The following is a 20,823-nucleotide window of genomic DNA, read 5'->3' as shown; positions in this document are numbered from 1 at the left end:
TACAAAATTAAATGTAAACACATTCACCCTGATTCACATTATCTCACAAAAGATATCCATCTGGGATTTATATTACAGCCTGTTCTTTTTTTCCACTTTTGAAAATCAGATGAACACTGGCTTTGACAGTCTAAATCTTCTCCAATATGCAGAAAATTCTGCCATGTGCCAAGGAGGTACCCCATTCCATCCAGAACAAAAACTTTGAGTACGTTTTTCCAAACAAGAATCTTAGTCACAATTCTCAGAGTTAGCCCTAAATGTATCCAAGACAAAAATGCACTATTGCCTGCAGCCCTCAGCATAAATTGTCTAAAATCACCAAAACTGTGCATCTTCTGTACTGATGGGTCTCCTGCTGAACAAGCACAGCTTGTCAAATATTTGGGGAGTCATACCTAATGAGTTGCTATTTACGGACAAACATAACCGCTCAACAATTAAAAATGCAATCAGGCTAAGAGGCATTTATAGAGAATCAAAATCTTCTTGTCACCTTCCACAAGAATCGAACTTACTTATGCACTAATATTCTCCAAAATGTTTACATTGCAGTCCTGTTCACCAGCCCATCTAAACACTGAAACCAGAATTAAATCAGTAAATAACAACAAAGTCAACCAAATACCTATGACCCTATCTTCTATGTAACATAACTGCATAGCTTTTAATAACTTAAAGTGGGTAAAATGTATGAATCATTGGCACTACATGCAACTAAGCTTTGCTTTCAAGTTCCTATAGGAGACATTCAGACCACAACTAAACATTTAATACGGCATAACCACGGCAGGGGATTAAAATCTCATTCAACAATGATTAACTCCTTTAGAAAGCAGAGTACTTTAAGTGATGTCATTTTCTGTAACTCTGCCTCAAAAATCTGAAACTAGATATCCTGCAATATAAAGAACCAAGCAGCAGGAAACTATCCAAAGCTAAAGTTCACAATCAGCCTGAAACAGAGTAAATACTAAAACTGGACAGGAGTTGCTAGATTGATACACTTTAACAGTCTGCCACTGTCTCATCCAAACCAGCAAAGTGTTCAAATGACATCATAGCATCATACTACAGTAAAATGCTACATTACTATGGATCCCATTTATTTAACTTGCATCTATATGTACCCAGTTCAATCGATATTCCTTTTCTTCATCCAGTACTGCATTAGTACTCTCATTTACTTAGTCTTTAGCTTCTATTCCCCATTCCTACCCCTCCGTCACTAGTTAGTCACTTATCAGTTGCTTCATTTTAAACATACATTTCTGGTCCTTTTGTACCAAGAACCTGCTTTTCTTTTACATCACCTTCCTTCCCTTAAGTTATTCACAACTCATAAGACTATTTATCCGTTGTCTAATTCCAATGTTTGCACATTTCCGAAAGTACACCATAAATACATTTATTTGTATAAATAGATGCCTGCTGACAAACCAGTCATTAGGAATGTTACTACATATGTATGAGTTTCACTGATACATTCAATGTGGATGACAATAAAACTACAAGAATTCATCCACAATCCCTGCAGCCACAGTAAACCTTTGAGGAGCTTTCATAGACGCTGCACATTTAAAGATATTCACTTCTCAAAAAAAACAGCTACAAATTCAGAATGTATTAAACAGTTTTGCTTAACAGCAGACAGTTAAGAGTAAAGAACTATGGACCCTGAGGCAGACACCGTCTTGCACCCTGCTAGTTTCGCATGCATAGCTCTAGACAGGAATACTGCTGTGAACCCTCAGGAATACTTAGTAGCAGATACTAGGCTCTTCATTCAACTTCCTCAGTGTATAAAGAATGAACATTTATGGTAAATGGACCCTTCCATCTTATACAAGAGGATGCCTTTTATTCCATTTCAGTAACACAGCAGCTTACAACACGCTGTTTTTGATTATACTAAGGAAATTGACTTCAACAATCTTTAATGGAAAGCAAACAGGCTCAATGGTATACATCTCCTCACCAACCTGGAGGAAATAAAAGCAGCTTACAGTGCCTTAACAGGCTTTTAGAAAAACTTCCTTTGGGTCACCTTCAAATTAATGCAGACATCAACACAATTATTTAGTACATCAATAAGCAAGGGTGAACCAAATATTTCCATCTTTGCACGAGACACTTTTCATTTGGCATTGGGCCATCCAGCATGATTTTTCACCTGTTTTCAGCTTATCTCCCTGGATTACAGAACAAATAGATTCTATCAGAAGACAAACAACTCTTGCTTCATGAAATAAACTTTACAGAACACTGAACAAATATGGGGAACAACAGAAGTTGACCCGTTCACCCAGTTTTCAACAATCAAACCCAAAGTTTTTGTTCAGGCATTTTGGAGAACAGGTACTGTATTATTCCCATGAACTCAAACCTTATGCCTTCCAACTTTTCTCTTTCATTCAGAAAGTGCTTTCCAAAGTGAGAGACGACAAAGCAAAGCACATAGCTGTCTCCTGTCTCCTGTTTTATACAGATGTGGTACTCTCTACTGATGAAGCTATCCCCTCCTCCTTTGCAGACCTTTCCTCTATGTGAATGCTTATTAACTCTGCATTACAGTGAAGATCTGCATCCCAGCCTCAAAACAATGACTCTCCTGGGCTGGATAGTGATTCCTTTGTTGACCAAATCCTAAATACCCTACAGGAAGCAAGAAGACTTTCCAAAAGGAATGTTGGCTTACAGAAACAGAAATGTGTATCTTAGACAGCAATAAAGCGGCTTAGAACACATGAATCATCAAATTCCAAGAAGCATGCATTACTTAAACTATATGAATACAGTTTATTGGGTCTTAGGCCATTGATGAGGGAAAGGCAGTCCATACAGCCTACCTCGACCTGGCAAAGGCCTTCGACACAATACCCCACTCAGGTATCATCGAAAAACTCATCAGCTTGAATGTAAACCCATACATCACAAGATGGGTTGCAAACTGGCTAAGTGACAGAACCCACAGGGTCAGAGTTGCTGGAGCCATGTCAGACTCAAAGCCTGTCACAAGTGGTGTCCCACAGGGCTCAGTCCTGGGTCCACTCTTGTTCGGCATCTACTTTTCTGAAGTACAAGCAAACACAGGAGGGTTATGGCTGACAAAGTTTGCAGATGACTGCAAACTGGGCACCATAGTCGAAAACACATCTGACACAGATATCCTCCAGAAGGGCCTCACAGAAATGGATAACTGGTGCCAGAGCCATAGCCTGAAGTTAAACGCCAAAAAATGCATAGTCATACCCTTGGGAAAAACAAGGTTACCCCTAGCTACCATATAGGTGGCAATCCACTGAGCACAGAAAAAGTCATCAGGGATCTGGGGACCCAGGTTGACAGTAGCCTTCGTTTGACACTCATGTTGCTAAAGTAGTTAGGAAAACCTTCTATATCGCCCACCTGATCATGAAGGGATTCACATCTAGATCAAGGGAGGTCATCGTCCCCTGTACTCACCACTCATTAGACCTATGATTGAGTACAATTCCCGTTCGAATGTATCTGACCAGACACCTGCTGCAGCTTGAAAGGCCCCAAAGTTCCTCACCAAAAGGATAAAGGGTCTCAAAAATATGTCTTATGCTGCCCGACTGAAAGAACTCCAGCTCTATTCAGTCTCATACCGCTTGCTCAGAGGTGACCTGTGCCTGACATATAAGGCCATGTCAAACCCAGATTTGATGAATATGCTTCACCTCAAAAATCTAGATCCTCAGAACCACAAGGCGGGAGACTTAAACCTTGACACGGTTATAAATAGAGCGTGCTGGAGGGACAGATTCATCACCCAGAGACTCCCTGTGCTGTGGAACAAAATCCTGGTACATGTGAGGCAGAGCACCTCGCTGGCCTTGTTCAAGAGGAATCTTGACCAATGGATGGGAGATCGCAGATATACCCCAGGGATTACTTCAATGTCACTGCTTGACAGAGGCACAGCAAAATGATAGGCATAGTTTTTATTCAAACTAAAGGGGTGGCGAAAGCCACATAACTATGGGCTAGGCTTATAAATGCCCTTGGGCAGATAGCCTAGTATGAACCTATGAACCTATGAACCTATATTAGTTTGCCGAAAGTGTATTTCAGTGAACACCTAATCATCGACCCCTAATCAGTGAAAATCACTTCCATAATTTGCTGAATTTACCAATGGCAACAAAATATTTGCCCTGTAGCACAATGGATGAACACCTCACTAAATCGAACCCACCCAAGTGGGGGGCTCCACCCCCACACCCCCTTAATTACATATACCACCTCCGAGATTGCACTACAGTGGAGAAAAGGGCAAAGTTGTGTATTTGGCCAACTACTTCTTTACCCTTGGTAAATTCAGTGAATCGTGGAAGCGAGTTTCATTGATTAGGGGTCAGTGATTAGTTGTTCACTGAAATACACTTTTAGTGAACTAATATACACTACAGTTTATCATACTCCTCCAAAAAAGTGCAGGTCTCTGCATTTGTACCAGACTTTTATCAGACAACAGCAAATCAATCCAAGAAAGCCTACCTAAACAATGTTCTTTATCTAAAGTCTCCAAGAAGACTCATATGTACTTGCTAAGATTTCATTCGTGGTCAGAAAACAAATACTACCTGCATTTCAGGCAGTTGACTGAGGCAGAATGATTTCAGAATTGATCTGCACCAGACTTTAAGAAGACTCATATGTACTTGCTAAGATTTCATTCGTGGTCAGAAAACAAATACTACCTGCATTTCAGGCAGTTGACTGAGGCAGAATGATTTCAGAATTGATGTGCAAGCCACCCTACACTGTCTTTCATAACATCTCTCATGTCTAACATAGCCTCAGCAATTTCTCTTCAAAAAAAAGTCCAACTTCCCATTTTCCATGCAAACTATCAAAATGAGAAGTATCCCCTGCATGTGATAGATGTGCACAGACTGCTAAGCTACCGTTTGTTTCTTTTAAGAAAGAAGAAGCACATTTACTAGAATTAGTGACTGAACCATAGTATCGTCTTTAGCACAAAACATGCAGAAAATGTTTGCATGGCACTGTAAGAGCACATTCCACTAGGATGCCAGCAACTTCAGTAGCTTACAGTATATTAGAAATGTTTCTGAGCAACATACTTTAAAGCTGCCAAAGGGACAATTTCCCAAATATCTACCAAACACTACAAGCTGGATGCACAATCTACAGAAAGGACAGTGAAGGAACCTTTGAACTACACTGTAATCTGTAACAGTACTCAATTAGAAGTAACCAAGCATGCAGCCTGAGATTCTACCTAACTGTAATGATGTACTTTTACAACACCTCTCCTGAAAGAAGACACAGTTATGTAAGGTACATACCACAACAGAAAATTTTGGAGGTCACTTTAAAAATAAAGCTTCCCACTCTGAATTTCCCCAGTTTGGGAACCTGTGCACAAGTACTGTTCTAATGTTATGATATTGCAAAGTGTTTCTCGATTTCATAATATTTGAACATACAGGCGCTTATTTTCATCTGTTAACCAGGTCAGTGAACTGGTCCAAGGACTCTTTTCAGCCACGACCAGGTCACTGTGGCAATGGCAATATAAATACAGTCAGGATTACAATACAAATATAGAGAGGATTACAGTCACAGAAAGCCTTACATCAAGTGAAATAATGCACAAATAAAACTATACGTAAGTGTACAATCACAGGAAGTAAAATACAAATGCTGGAGAAAGACTTATGTAGAGAAGATCTTGTCCTAGAGTTTAGGGCAGCTAACCAGAATGCCAGTATATAGTGATCAACAAATAAGCAAAAAAATACAAGTAGGATAAAAAGTTACTGATTTTGCAATGAATGTCTGCCTTCCACCAAACACATCTCTGCAGAATTTCAAGGCTTAAAAAGAGCAAAGAACAATTAGAGAAATTGTAGAAGGTAATATTTCAAAGTAGTTCAAGAATCAGTCAAGATAAGAAAGACACAACCATACTGCAAATGTTTTTTAAATGTTTTCTTCCACAGCAAATTAATAAAGGAACAACTACTTATGGTATCAAGACAACCAAAGCCAGCATACGACAACAGAACAGCGGCACAAGTGGGCTGGTATCACCAAATGGATGCACGATAAATGAAAACCGAAATAAAAAGTAACAAACTTCTTTTACTAGACCGTAGAAAGTAATAAAGACATTAAGCGCTTTCATCCACAAAAAGTGGACTTCTTCAGGTATATACTTATGGTATCACTGGGACTCCATGTTTAGTTAACACTCAGGGGAGTAAGGTCTGTCAGCAGCAGGGCCCGTCATGATATTTAATCACCAGTCAGGTAGAACTCACAGCAGCAGTTCCAGACTGTTTTGTTGTTGACGAATTTATAGTGTATATGTGTATGTGTATTCATAAATCTAATGCCCAGGCTTACAAAGTTAACTGTCCTTCAAAAAGCTTGATTGCTGAAATACCATATATTATTCTCTATCTCCTGTCTACAAACCAAGGCTGATTTTGAAGGAAGTCAATAATGATCTTTTTTTCCTAATTGAAAATGGAATCTTATTCCATAACCTTAAAACTATTTTGTAATGTATCTTTTTCCCAATTACAGATATTTATTTTTGGCATTAAGTTACCTGATCAAGCATTGGTCCACCAGTGGAGCATTCTACACACAGAACTTCTGGCAATTGCAGATGAGACATTTTCTTATGGGTCAGGTACAAATTATTGTGGCAGTTCCTGAAGCCAAGCTTTTCATCCATGTTTTTTTTTCTTACATGGATCATTATACTTTGCTAACTTCTATCAAATAGCTTGTTCACAGGTTACAAAACAACATTGTGTCAGTAAGCTACAAGGTATAAAATGATGCATTGATCTCCATGGGGTGACTAGTCATGTCCTTTAGAATTGGATGTACTACAGAATATGATTTGCAAACTTTAGTAGACACACACTGGTTAGAGTTTAAATTGTGGTCTTCCATCTTCCCTCAATCTTAAATGATTTTTTTTGTTTTTCTTTATAAATTGACCTTTTATTTTGGAATAATTTATCTCACTTTGTCAAGTCTAATACTGCTACATTTACTGATATTAAAGGTAATATTATTCCCACTGCACCAGTTGTACATTCTTAAAAATATCTTGGAGAAATTCAGTATCTTTTGTTGAAGCAATTATTTTAGTCAATAGTCAGTTTGCACTCATCAAAATATTTGGTTCTGCATAGCCCATTTCCCACATTTGCATTTAAGAACAGTCCAAAAAGAAGTGGCTCCAGTACAAAGACCTGTGAGACATCATGTTACCCTCTTTTGGGATGAAAAGTTAATCTATTATCCTCACTTGTTCTTTCCTACCTACTGAATTATGTATGGATTATCATTCAATTCATTTATTTTGTTGGTTATTTCCTTATGTAGCATTGGAATGATGCTCCGATCCTTAACACAGTCAACGTAAGCAAAATACACTGTCAGTCATTCAGACATTGTCCCTTTAACAAACCCAAAACATTTTACATCTAACCAAAGCAGGTCCATTATGTCATTCAGCAAACTACTCTACTTAAAAATATAGAATAGGGAATGTTTCTCTGGATGAACTAATACAAGTCCTGTATTTTAATGGAGTACGTATAAGACTTAACTCCACCACAGCATTGTATGAAGCCACAAAAATTATAAAGTCAAACATGATATTATTTTTAAATTAAGACAAAAACAAAATGCAGCAGATGACATTACTATGGTGAGGATAAGGAACTGCTTCAAAAACTGAATCCCTTAATCCTTCTGTCTCTAGGTACTATGCCTCTACAACATTCTTTGGCCACAAATGCACTGATTTTTACAGAAAGCAAAGAAATATAAAGAAGGCCAAGGATACTTTTGATTTCCGATATTTTTTAATTAAACCACATGACAGAAAGAGAGAATCTAAAATGAATGTGAGTGGTGACCTACACTTGTTGCTGTCATGACTGAATGGCATAAACATTTATATATATATATATAAAAACAAAAAACAAACATAACTTTAAGTATACTACTAATATGTAATAAAACACAGACATACTCAGGTATAAAGCAGCCTCAGAAAGGGAAGGGCTGTAAAGAACCAACCATCCAGTGCATAGGACAAATGTTAGCAACATTCCCACACTCTTCATTCAGTAATATAATACCTAGAGTCTGTTCCTCATTTAACTTTACATTCCAGTTCTGCTGGGACAGTACTGTATACCTGACCGTTCCCAGTATGGCCAGTCATAGTTATTTCCCCTATCTACTTCCCAGTGAAGAAATTGAAGTTGCTGTCCTTTCTGACCCTATTTAGACAACATCTGGAACTATCCCCTTAGCTTTCTCCCTACTTATACAGAAAATACTGCCTTTTCAACCTTGTCAACATGTTTTCCACAGTGATTTTTCTCTCTGTTTGGAGATACAGACTTGTTTCACTGTGTAATCCTCACTTCTCATTTACAGAGGTACTGAAGCAGCTTCCTCCACTTGCATTTGCTTTTCTACAACTTAAATAGTTGTTAGTGAGTTATACAAGACTTATTCCAGTCTGGCTAATGGAAACTAACTTGTTTACCTGAGTTGTCCTCATTCAGACACAAAGTTATTTTCCTGATTTTTATCCACTTCAGATGACTGTAATACAGCTGTCCTCCAGGTTTTTTCTCCCCTACTAAATTGACTGTTGGGGTTTTCCCTTCTCAGAGTATTTTCTCCAGCAGTTTCCACACCGAGACATTTTTTGCTGTTCCCTTAAAACATCACTCATCTTGCCAGCATTATCTCCACATATAAGCTTAAATACTGCCCTGTCCACATTAAACAAAACAAATAACCCAATGGCACAGCCTGCAGGGGGGTTACTACAGTATCTGTCATAATGCAGTGCAGTGCACAACATTCCTGCCATTCAAAACCAGGGACATCAGCAGTCTACAAACCTAGTATCTGTCAGACCCATACGCCCATAGGCCATTACTGACCATCCATCAGCCCTAATGTACACTGTCTGACCCACTAATGAGGCCTTTGATACCGCTCCATCCCAACCTAACAGCGAGAATGGTTGAAGCAATAATAAAGTGACACACTGTACTATAATGCTGAGTGAACACCTATATATCTTCAACTAGGACTAGATTTGTCTGTGACAATTTTAGTTGTTTTGGTGCTTTCTGATTACAGTGTCCTCATTTCTGCAGGGAATTTGTGAAAGGAAATGCCTTTGCTTGGGGGGATCAGTAAAATAATAAGTTTTTAGAGGTGACTCACTTGTTCATTGGCGATCAACAAGCTACCAGCTGTCATAACTAAATGGAAAGTTACCAGGAAATGCAAGTATTTATTTAAGAAATGGTGCTGAGTTGTTGCACACTAACATAATTTGTAATGACTCATCCTGACTTAAGGGACTCTGAAGCAATCAGCCTATATTTGTCAGGTAAACAGCACTGCCATTCAAGTCTACAACCATTACAGACATAAATGTAATTTACACAGATAGACATATAACCACACAATGTGTATATGTATATACAAACTCAGATACATATATTAGGTACACAGATACTCAGATATTTTATGGAATGCTTGCCCAGTGTTCTGCCAAGGTGCACAGGCCTGTGTCCTAGCAACAATTTTAAATAGTGGCGTTATGCTCCACAAGAATGTTTTAGGCCACTACATGTAGCTCTGAAAGAAATCCAATTATGACTGCCTCCTAAGCCAATCATTGTTAAAAATTAACTGCCTTCTGAGATGAATCAACTTTTTATTCCCATTCATTTAATTTACATTTGAGTTCTACTCTTCAGCACCAGTGAATTTAAATGCATAATTACTTTCTTAACACAACTAAGCATGGGAAATTTAACATCTGTGTGCATAACTAATATTATATTAAGCAACACATACACACAGATGAATGCTCTGTAACTAGTTATAATTGATATTCATTCCAAATTTCACAGTAAAGATACAAGTTTTCAATTATTATGAGCTCTGTTTGAAATGTTTTATATTCTAAAATGTAATAATGAATTAAATATGTTTGACAAAGTTCAGCAAAATTGTAATAATTACTTATTCACCTAGTGATGGTCCATTTGGGTGCTGAGTCTTATCAACAGTGGGGTCCTACTAACATTTCAGTAGCCTACCAATCCAGGTCTCAGTATTACCCTTCTGTCTTACTTCTAAACCAGTACCTCATTAGTGTTCTGGTGCTGCAGCACTAACCCAGTATTATTGTACCAAGATAGGCAGGCTAAAATACTACATAAAGAGCCAAAGGGAATAATGAAATTAGTACCAGACACACAAGACTGAGCTGTGATAAAAGTGCTACATACTCACGTCTCAGACACACAAAATAAGGAATTGTTTTGTCTAATTGTGTATGAATAACATCTTATAATGCAACTAAATACTACAGTTGTAAATTATACTAGTATTAACATCTTAAAGGGAAAATATGAATTGTATATGATTAACCAGTCTTCCACAATCCATTTCATGCTTAGTACACTTTGCATACTTCTATGATCAGTCCTTAATGAAGAAAAATGGGTTATTTTTAGTGATGCATAACCTGAATTTTTTTTTTCTTTTCATACCTTAAAAATATTTCATAACAATAACAAAGTCCTGTGGTATGTTTCACAATGTCATGAAAAGCTCAGACCTACTATACCTGACTTGCGAAAAATGAATCTCCTCTAAAGGACTAGAAGTGATTAAAATAAGGCTGGCAACCTTGCAGCTCTTGTTTATGTGATATTAGGGTGAGGACATTTCCGTTTGGTAATCAATTAGAAGTCAGCTGTTCAAACTTGTCAGTGCCCAACATTTTTGACTTTGATTCACATCAACTGTTCAGAAAAATTGTCAGTGTTTTATATAGACATAGCTCAGACAAGAATATTAGATGATAAAATAAACAAAAATATCATAGCTGAATTGAACAATGAAGTGGGTGATACAGGACAAGAAAAGGACACCAGATGTACACAATTTGTCTCCTGGAAGCATGCATCACTAATGTTTACTGATTATGCTATATTGCTTCTGTGTGCAGAAACACAGAAAATGAGAGCTTGGAACAAGTGGGAGGTTACACTAGCGAAGAATGAACTGTGTGAGGGCTATTGTGTGCATAAATAAATATGTGAAAAACAGAGTATCTTCTATTGTGTTTTACATATATGTATGTATATTCTTTTTACAGAATAGCTCATTTTGATATATGCTTTTTCATATCTATGTTTCTACAGGGTAACATTACAATGAGTAATATTACAGCTCTGTGGTGATACAACTACAGCTAAGATTTCCTACAGTCAAACATTTGTAATGTATTACCTTGCCCATTAATGTCCAGCTTTCACAAATTCTGAAATGCGATACTGCTGCCTAGAACAAGGCACATAGCAGATTTAAATGTGCAATCTATAAAAAATAATAAGCCAAAATGCCTACCATGATAGAACATGTCACTAAATGATTTTCCTATGTATAAGTCAAGAAGATGGAAGAATATTTTGAAAGTGTCTAGCAAACTCTTAGAATGCAACTTTGGAACACCATATCAAAGGCTACTGAACATTTAAAAAGACATATACATTTAATTGAATTATAAAAATCCCATTCGCTGATAAGAAGACAAGTGTCCTAACAGCTTAATCTGCAGTATAACAGCTCTGAAGTTTGCCATGGAAATGGGTATCATGTCACAGTTAGGATATAGCAGGGCACACTTCTTAATTTGTTAGGCTGCTTAAAAACAGATAAGACAGCTTTGGCACTTCTTGGACCCCCCCCCCCCCACACACACACACACACACACACAAAATAGGGAGGGTTATCTTTTCTGGCAGTTCCCCAGATACACTTAAGCTCCCTGGCTTTTAACCACATTTAACAATAATATGGTGAACTTCAGACAGCTTTCACTACTTCAGTTCATTCTTTCATTTATTTTCCAGTACAGACTTTATCCCCTTCTGGGTTGTGGCGACTCTGGAACTCATTCTAGCACTAAAGGCTGTCTGAAACAGCTGAGATGTGTTATGCTCCATCAAGACCAACTCAACAAAAATGGCAAAAAACTTTTTCTTACCCTACTGTACATCCCTAAATGGCTATATTAAATTGAACTGATGAATAAATACACATTTTGATGGATACTGGTGTTCTACTTTTGTTAGCATACGTTAGTGTGTACATTATGTTGATGTACCACTGAGTATTGAGACAGCCCATTTGCTTTCCACTGTAGATTATAAAGCCATAGGTCTTCTGTGCTATCATGTTTACAGTCACAATGCCATATGTAATTACCATGCTGGAACATAGCCCGTGATTCTTTATTTATAGCAATCATTTATTTTTCACAAACACTATAACAGGACAAATGCAAAACATTTTAAATGCAGTATATTACAATCTCTGTGAGCTTTAGCAATGGCAAGTTTGCATAAGTAGTACTTTTACAAGCCATGTGTGTATATCATTCATGTGAGATGGGTTTTGAACTGTAAAACAGATACAAAATACTACCTACTGCACATGCAAATTTATGTGTTTGTATCATCACTCAAAATCATAATGAAACTGATTATTAAAGATCTCTGGTTTGAAGGCAGATAGACGTCCGATCATTTTCCACTGGTTTTCTCAGATATGAAAACCATGAAGACATAGAGCATGAAATGAAAAAATGGAAATGTGACATTAGGATTTTGCAAAAAAAAAAATCACATGCTATAAAGAAATGAAATGAAACAGCTTGATCAGGACTGTATAACAGTTGCTCATTGTTACTTTTACTAGTTCTATAACGTTCGCACTACAGTGTATCAGTCTACACACTCTCAGTATCACTGTTCTTACTGTATTTACTTATTCATACTTTGTTGACCAGGAATAGTCCTACTAGGCTAGTGGTTTCTTTTCAGGGAAGACCCCATGTGGTATTCATACTAACTGGGGGAAATTTGGCCAGGACACCAGGAAGCTTCCCCTATTCTTTTTGTTAAATGTCGTGGGATATTTTGCATCCACCTGATATACTGCCAGCTCGGGTTGATTGGGCCTTGGTTTAAATGTATCATGTGAATTACCTAACCTCTGTTCTTCATTCCTCAACATTTTCATAATATACTAAGAGAAGCACATATTCACAATGTTGCTACACAGTTCAAACTGTAGGCGCAACATTGTGATACAAATATCAGTATGCAAAAGGCACAACAACATAGGCATTTACTAACAGCAAATTCTTCTGCTGGTCTTTACTAGTAACAGAGCTACTTTACCTAGTCATAATGTTTACTTAGAAAGTGTCTGCAGACTTTCTGTATATTGTAAATGCACTGTTAATTTGCATGGGTATGTATATATGTTACACCACCACTTACTTGTGAAGATGATGCTGTGGAACAGGAAACAAGGACAGTGTAAGGGCAGTAACACTGAGAATGTGCACTGAAAGATATACAATATAAATGGTACAACACTGGTAAAAGTGACATCTGTTACAAAGACAGAAAGTTAGCTTCCAATTCAAACACCCTGTTTTTCATGCACTAAAAGTCATACTTTTCTGTTTTTAGCATTGTATATTTTTGAACTTAAAAAGAACTGTACTGATGTAAGATGCTAACTGCAGATAGAAAAAAGGCAAGAAAGCCTAACTATATTCAAGAGATGTTTTATTCATATGTATAATTATTTTTACAGATGTCTATCACTTCAGAGTATACCTTGATGATTCAGTTATGGCCTATTAAATTCTTCCTACCCGAAGGTTGAAGAATAATAGAATGAAAGACACTAATTTGACATCATAGCCCCCCACATTATTTACATGAATATAGTCAATACCATTAAAAGTATTTATATGTATCTTTAAAATTTATGACATATGTGGGGGGCTGTGCCCTCCACACCCCCCCAACTATTTATTCCTACTCCAGGGTTGCGCTACAGTGGGGAAAGGGCATAATGCTTTGGATTTCATGTGTCAATGTTATGAGTGTCGATTATATGAGCTTTAGGTGTTTTGAACTTTCAGTGTTTTGGTGTCAGTGTTATGGTTGTTGATCATATGAGCTTTCAGTCACATGAAGTAGACCCATATAGATATAGATGCATATATATATATATATATATATATATATATATATAGGAGAGGAAGACTTCGCCTTTGCCATAGCATTGCTTCAAGTAGTTTTAGTTAGGTTGTCAGTTAACTGTATTAGGCAATATTTGTAACCAGTTTTCTGTTTGCAATTAAATCCAAAACACATTATAAAGGAAAGATTCTGGTCTGACACAAATATAACCTTGGGGGAAATATTCAAATCCCACTAGTACAAAACTGTATCAGACCTTAGAAAGTCATTTGACCTTTCTTTGTAGTATCAATTAGTGGTTAACTGCTAACTAAAAATCAACATAATCGCATGTACATATATATATATATATATATATATATATCTAACATACCATCTAATTTAATCAAACATACAGTGTTAAATTAAGCGTTTTGTTTTACTGAGTGGTTAGTAACAAAATACAACTATGCTTCTCTCTGTGAATTCATGTTAATACCCTATAGAATATAAATGTAAAACGGAACATGCCAGGGAAAAGGTGAAGATGCTGACTTACTTTGAGAAACATACTCAACTAACAATTAAAAACAGCCATAAATTAGCCTCATACAAATACTATATACTTGTGATCTACATACCCAGCTTGAAACAGGTAAATGTTTAACTCCTTGCTGTACCACTCCATTGTATTTAACACCAGTGCCACCATACTCCAACTGCAAACAACAGATATTCAAAATGCATGGTGACATACAAGGAGTCATTTCTGCATTATGGCTGGCATACTGCAAGATCACTATGCCTCATGTAATACCCCCCCCCCATACCTAATAATGAATGAGGGATTTAATATATACCCCATCCCTGTGTATGGTGTGTGTGTGTGTGTGTGTGTGTGTGTGTGTGTGTGTGTGTGTGTGTGTGTGTGTGTGTGTGTGTTTGTGAACTGTAGGGGTAGCCAAATAAGAAGCTGAAACTCAAATGCACTTTACGGTTTATTTTTAGAATTACTAGTACATGAAAACATATAATTTATTTCAAGTATAGTGACTTATCTCAGAAAATAGGTATTCTAAACTTGGTATTGTGATGGCTGCTTTCTAAAGCTCAAGAAAAGGCATCTTTAACAGCATTCAATGTGATGTCCAGTGACAGAATAAGTTACTGGACTACAGTCTGTTTTATATTCTTACAATTATTATAGCTATATTACTAGGTAAAGGCAGTACCATCTACTTCAAATATTTTGCTAGTGTGGACTGTAGGTCTAGCTAAGACATATGGAATGGCTATAATCTTGTGACCATTTGACCCTTAAGTAGAGAGATTTAATTTGAGCACACAAAGGCAAAAGGAGGGCTATGAGCAAAGGATTAGTTTAGAAAAGGCTGCCAAAGGGAAGGCAGAAAGAACCTGGTCTGGTAGCACCTATGAAAAGGTTTGGTGGAACATGGTAGTGTCTTTCTTCACTGTAATGTGCCTAGACACTAGTCTGTACCTCAGCAGCAGGGTGGTATTAATGATTCAAAAGTCAATCTGAAGAACCAAAACAAGAGAAAATGTCAGTGAAATGTTATGGATGGCATGGCTGCAGAAATGCACAGGGCATGTTTAAATTAAAAAAAATAATAAGGTAAAAATATGGAATTAGAAAGTTCCAGTATACATGGAAAACAGTAGATAAAATTACTAAAAGAAAAAAAGAATCTGCTTATAGGTTTTAGGATTCAGGAATAGGGAGAACTGGCTACAAAACTAACTACTATTGGTTTATACAGGGACAACAATAAACCAAAGCAAGGAAGGAGTTTATAATGGTACTGGACTGACAGAACAACATCTTTGCATATTTACAAAACCATTCTCTATTTTAGGGACAAACAAGTTTGCTTGTTAGAGGAATGTCTGTGATTCTTTCCCTCTTTTCCTGTCTTTCTGTATGTCTGTCTCCCTCTCTAGCTGTCTCGCTTCCATCCCTGTGCTCCTCTTTCTCTGGCATTCCCTAAGTATAAAAAAAATATCAAAAATGGGTTAGAAGGGAATTTTCAGCTTTTTTCCAAAGTTTTTTTTTTTATGAATGGGAAATAGTTTGTCAGTTGGTAAGATAACGTTAGTGAGAAAGGGAGAGACACTGGGAGCAGAACATGCCAGATTGCAACAGTGTCACTTAAATGGTGAAATGGAAATATGGAGAACAGTGATAAAAGGCTGAATATCTGCAATGGCTGTCAGTCTTGTATGTTCATTTCAGTAGGGACCCTCAGAAAATCCCTTCCAATGAAAATCTCTCGAGTTTTATTTGAATGACTCCACTGATTAGTTTTCCCAAGTAAATACACGAATGTGGCATTTAGCTCCACATTTATGTTTTTATGTTTGTTTTGCAATCAAACAAAACTGAATGCCAAAGACATGGGTTGCAAAAGGTTCAAAGGTTCATGGCTGGGTCTAGGTTATTAGTAAAATAACGGATGCAGTGCCCTGTGTTAGACAAATTTGCAATTAATATGCAAGTTGTCCTTGCATTTATGATACTAATTTATCTCTAACAGAATAAAGTTCATGTATTACAAATAAGATATGAGTGCAGAATTTATATGCAAACGAGAAGGTGTGCCAGGTAAGGTAGTAAAAAGAACTGGATCAGAAGAGAAATATGCAGAGACACGGGAGTATCTAAGTATAAACTGATAACCGAAAAGCAAGTGAAAATGTAGTGGAGGTTACTGGTATTAGGTCAGAACGCATAAATGTTGGGAGTGTTAAACAGATCAGAAAGTAGTCCAAAGATGGAAAATGACAATATCGTAAAGGACACGAGGATAGCTCTCAACCTTTTAGCTCAAGAATCAGGGACAAAGCTGACAATAAAGAATACGACGGCTCAATCAGAGGCGACTTTTAGATATTATTTATTCTAATGAATAAAAACGATAGCATTTACGTTTTGCATTATTTGGTGACCATAGTCATAGAAAATCTCCAATCTTACGAGAGGCACAGCAAACATCTGAAATCAGGGACATTGCAATCATCGGGGATAGTTTAAACATTGGTTCATGATTATAGTAAGGCTTTATATAGCTTCTAACACGGGAAAACAGATATGGACTCGGCATCAGAAAATGTAATTTAGAATATAATATTTATTCTTTGCTGACACTCTGTGCTTTAACATTATGGGCGCACCCCACTCCCCTCAAACAGAAAATACGCCTGCAAAAATGATGCTTAGAATTAATACTGCGGTGATGTTAAGTAAATACGTCCATGAGGCTACTTAAAACTTTTTGCTACCATTATGGCATGGTGGCTGCAAAACACACTTTCGTGACCCACCTGCTGTGTTTACATTGGATCGGGCCTCCCTGCACACCGTGACTGAACCATCCTTGTGCAGCAGGAGCGACTCAGGGTCTCGAAGAAGCACGCCCCCGCCCATTGGCTGCTGCAATAGCCCCCGGCAGCACTGGAAACACACGGCCCACGCTTGTTCCTCGTTGATGGGCTGTTCGTAACACTTCAGCACCGCAATTAAGGACAGCTCCTCCTCGTTGGTTGGCAGCCCCCCGCCACCTGGGCCCGGCCCAACCACTCCAGGGGAACCGTCGTTGTAACGACTGCCCGATCTGTCCATGGCAGCACATCCATCACCCTGCAGCGGCAGCGGCCCTGTCCATCCTCTACCTTCTGCAAATGGGCAGCCGCTACTGTAGACCTCTGCAGTCCGAGTTTCCTTCCGCCCCCTCACGTTTCCATAACAGCAGAGGGGTTGTTTCTCAAAGCTTTGCTGACCGCAGGGAAGGAGCCGTACCAGTCAGCTTATACAGAGAAAGCAATTAATCCTGCAAGTTAAACAGCAGCGTGCGTACTGATTTACCTTTACTTCAAAATGTGTGAAGGAGGAGAGAGACGACTAAACGCATCCTTCCCATGGGTACACCTTGGTTTTTGTTCAGCCCACCGAGTAATAAATCTCAGCTTTCGTTAAAGGCGCCGCAGCGATTTGTTATATATTTTTATGCTGGTTACTACAACATTTTGACATTTTGTAATACTGCACCTTATTTTAATTATCTGTCGTGTGTGTGGAAGGAGATTGGTAACTCCTTCTACCGTTCTTTCTGTATATGATCAGACAACAGGACTTTCGGTAATTCTTAAATAATGCGTATATGCTTATAAAACCACTGCTTATATATGATGTTTTATAGTTTGTGCACTTGTTTTCTTGATTGCTTCCGGACTTGACATATTTTATTATACAACAGGGTGTGTTTTCATGTCAGCATTATAAATGTAACCCGGAAAAAATGAAATATAGCTTGTAAAACTTCATTTTTAAGATTGATGTCTAAACATCATCATTTTTGTTACCGTTTCAAAGCGTTTTCTACGCAAAATGAGTGAGTCCTGTGATGGAAATACCTGATCCCCTAAGGGATATGAGCTTGTTAATGGACTTGAATTCTAGTACCAGTGGAGGAAAATGCAAGATCCCACCACATACGGGGTGAAAAAATAAACAGTTCCTGCTGTTTTTCGGTGCTAATAGGTACTGAGGATGAAAACGCCGAAAGTGCAACCCTATAGCTGAACTTAACCCTATAGCTGAACTTAACCTATAGATAACTAAAATAAGGTGCGGTATTACTAGATTTGTTATTAACCAACACAAATCCGTCTGAAAATTACCAAAGCGTGAAGACAAAAAATAAATAATTTATGAATTGTGCGATATGTTATTACCATAACTCTCAAGTGTACCTCATTACGAGGAACGTACCTCATTTGGGGTCTTAAAAAGTTCATGTTCCTCGAAGTTCCTCAAAGTTCCACATTGAAAGAGGCTGTCACACATTCAGTGTTAGGAATTTTTTTAAGTGAAATCCATGATAAATAGAAATTAATTGTATTCATTAAAGGATCTTCTTTATAAGTAAAACCAGCATATTTTAACCATCCTATGACCTTCCTAGTTGAAGTTGTTAGTAAGCCATTAGTATGTGTTCCACATTTTTCCTATTTGTTCCACATTATGAAGGCGACTGTTCCTCATTTTGGAGATGGAAGGTTGAGAGCTGTGGTTATTACATTAACAATACCGAAATTTGACTTTTGTATATGTCTACCAATAGCTGAACAATTTACGAGTCTTAATTTGTTTAAAGTCTAGTTTTGAATCCCATATCCAGTTGATCCTCCCAAAATGAAAGAACACAGCTGTGTCTAGCACGTTTTCTTTTTTCCTGTAGCGGTCTAAACATAATTTTGTTTCACCACTAAACTAAATGTAAATGCATTGTTTATTCATTTTTACTGTGATCTACATTAGTTATGAAATACTGGTAGCTATTTACTTTTGTTATTCCTAATGTACAAACCATAATAATCATTTATTGTCTAACTCAATGAATTGTACAAAACATTACTGCATTGCATAGTACTCTTTCATCTATTTACTAATGAAATTCAATCTGTAGTCTTCTAATGCACTTAGTATACTTACTTAGTAACTTATCCATTTACCACCTGTTATTATTATTGCGGCTTTTAAAATCCTGTGGTCAAAAATCTCTCAAAAGAAATGGAATAGCCCTTACAGCTAATAAAAAGGTGTCAAAATCAGTGTTCAGTTACAACCCAAAAGAATAATACATAGAACTATGTCAGTCAAGCTACAAGGCAGGCTGATCAAGCACCTTCCGGAAATAACATAAAAAAGGCATTATTCTCCACATAAGTGATTGGAATGCTAAGGCTAGTAGTCAAACTGCACCAAGGGGCAAGCTTTGCCTTGGTTTGGAAACAAAATGAAAATGACAAACGAAGAGAGAAAAATGCAATTGTTGAGAAAGCCACAATGTCAGAATAGCCAGACAATGTAAAATATTTATGTCCATTAAATTATACCATTCTGTGCTTTCATAAAATGATTATCTTCAATACAAGGTTTATTATTTAAAAGCAAGAAAGCAGCTTTCCACAACAACTCAGCTAAGAAATCAAATGCCACAGAAAGATCATGAGTCTCATTTAGGAATTTTTATGTGCAAGGGCAGAAGCAGATATGGGTATTGTCCTAGCAATGTATCACAGATTGAACTGAACAAAAGCGAGTCCTGGAGCTATTTATTGCTCAAGTCATTAGTGTCTTATCAAATAGTTTAGAATTAAAGGATAGAAGATCTTGCAGGCCAACCAGATATGAGATTAATAATACTACAAATGAATATGTAGTGGTAGTGGAGAAACATATTTAAGGAATTAGAAATTTGACATACAGTGGGAAATTTAACTAGATGTAGTGATCAATATGCTGTGCACCTATAATATATCATTGTGCAGATATATGTTTCTTAGACTATCATTTGGCATTTCATCAGCATTTGAAGCCTTTCAGTGTCTTGTAGTTTACTAAAGGCTAAGAAGATGTTTTAAACATTATTGATGACATTTTAGTCTGGGGTAGCTAATATGACTGACAGCTTAAAGTGTGGTAGAAGTATTGTTGATGGCATTCTAGTTTAAGGTGCCAAAAGACAAGCCCCGGGATTCATGAGGCTTGGCCAGGTGCAGGCGTAGTGTTGGCATTCTAACACCAAATATGGCCACCGAGCAATTCAGGTATGAGCTGTTTCCAAGTGCACTACCTGCGTACGCTACGCCCGCACAACTCCCGAGCTTTGTATGCTAATTACCC

At 37.4% G+C, this 20,823-nt stretch overlaps 1 protein-coding gene across 2 annotated transcripts in view; it reads right to left on the bottom strand.

Moving 5' to 3' along the window:
• The window catches only part of SPIRE2 (spire type actin nucleation factor 2), a 1,014,080-nt gene extending 995,955 nt beyond the window's left edge, over window positions 1-18,125 (bottom strand). The window contains exon 1 of one of the 2 annotated variants that reach the window (XM_044081853.1): window positions 17,460-18,125. In XM_044081853.1, the coding sequence (XP_043937788.1) occupies window positions 17,460-17,757 (298 nt within the window). In that variant the 5' untranslated portion in view covers window positions 17,758-18,125. The remainder of the gene's footprint in view (window positions 1-17,459) is intronic. The other variant, XM_044081854.1, reaches the window with a different exon arrangement.
• Window positions 18,126-20,823: the final 2,698 nt, after the last annotated feature.

The sequence above is a fragment of the Protopterus annectens genome, chromosome 8.part1, assembly GCF_019279795.1.
Source record: "Protopterus annectens isolate FY-2018-M chromosome 8.part1, PAN1.0, whole genome shotgun sequence".
Classification (NCBI taxonomy): domain Eukaryota; kingdom Metazoa; phylum Chordata; order Ceratodontiformes; family Protopteridae; genus Protopterus; species Protopterus annectens.
The sequence above is the reverse complement of the archived record's forward strand: the minus strand, read 5'-3'. Positions and strand labels throughout refer to the sequence as shown.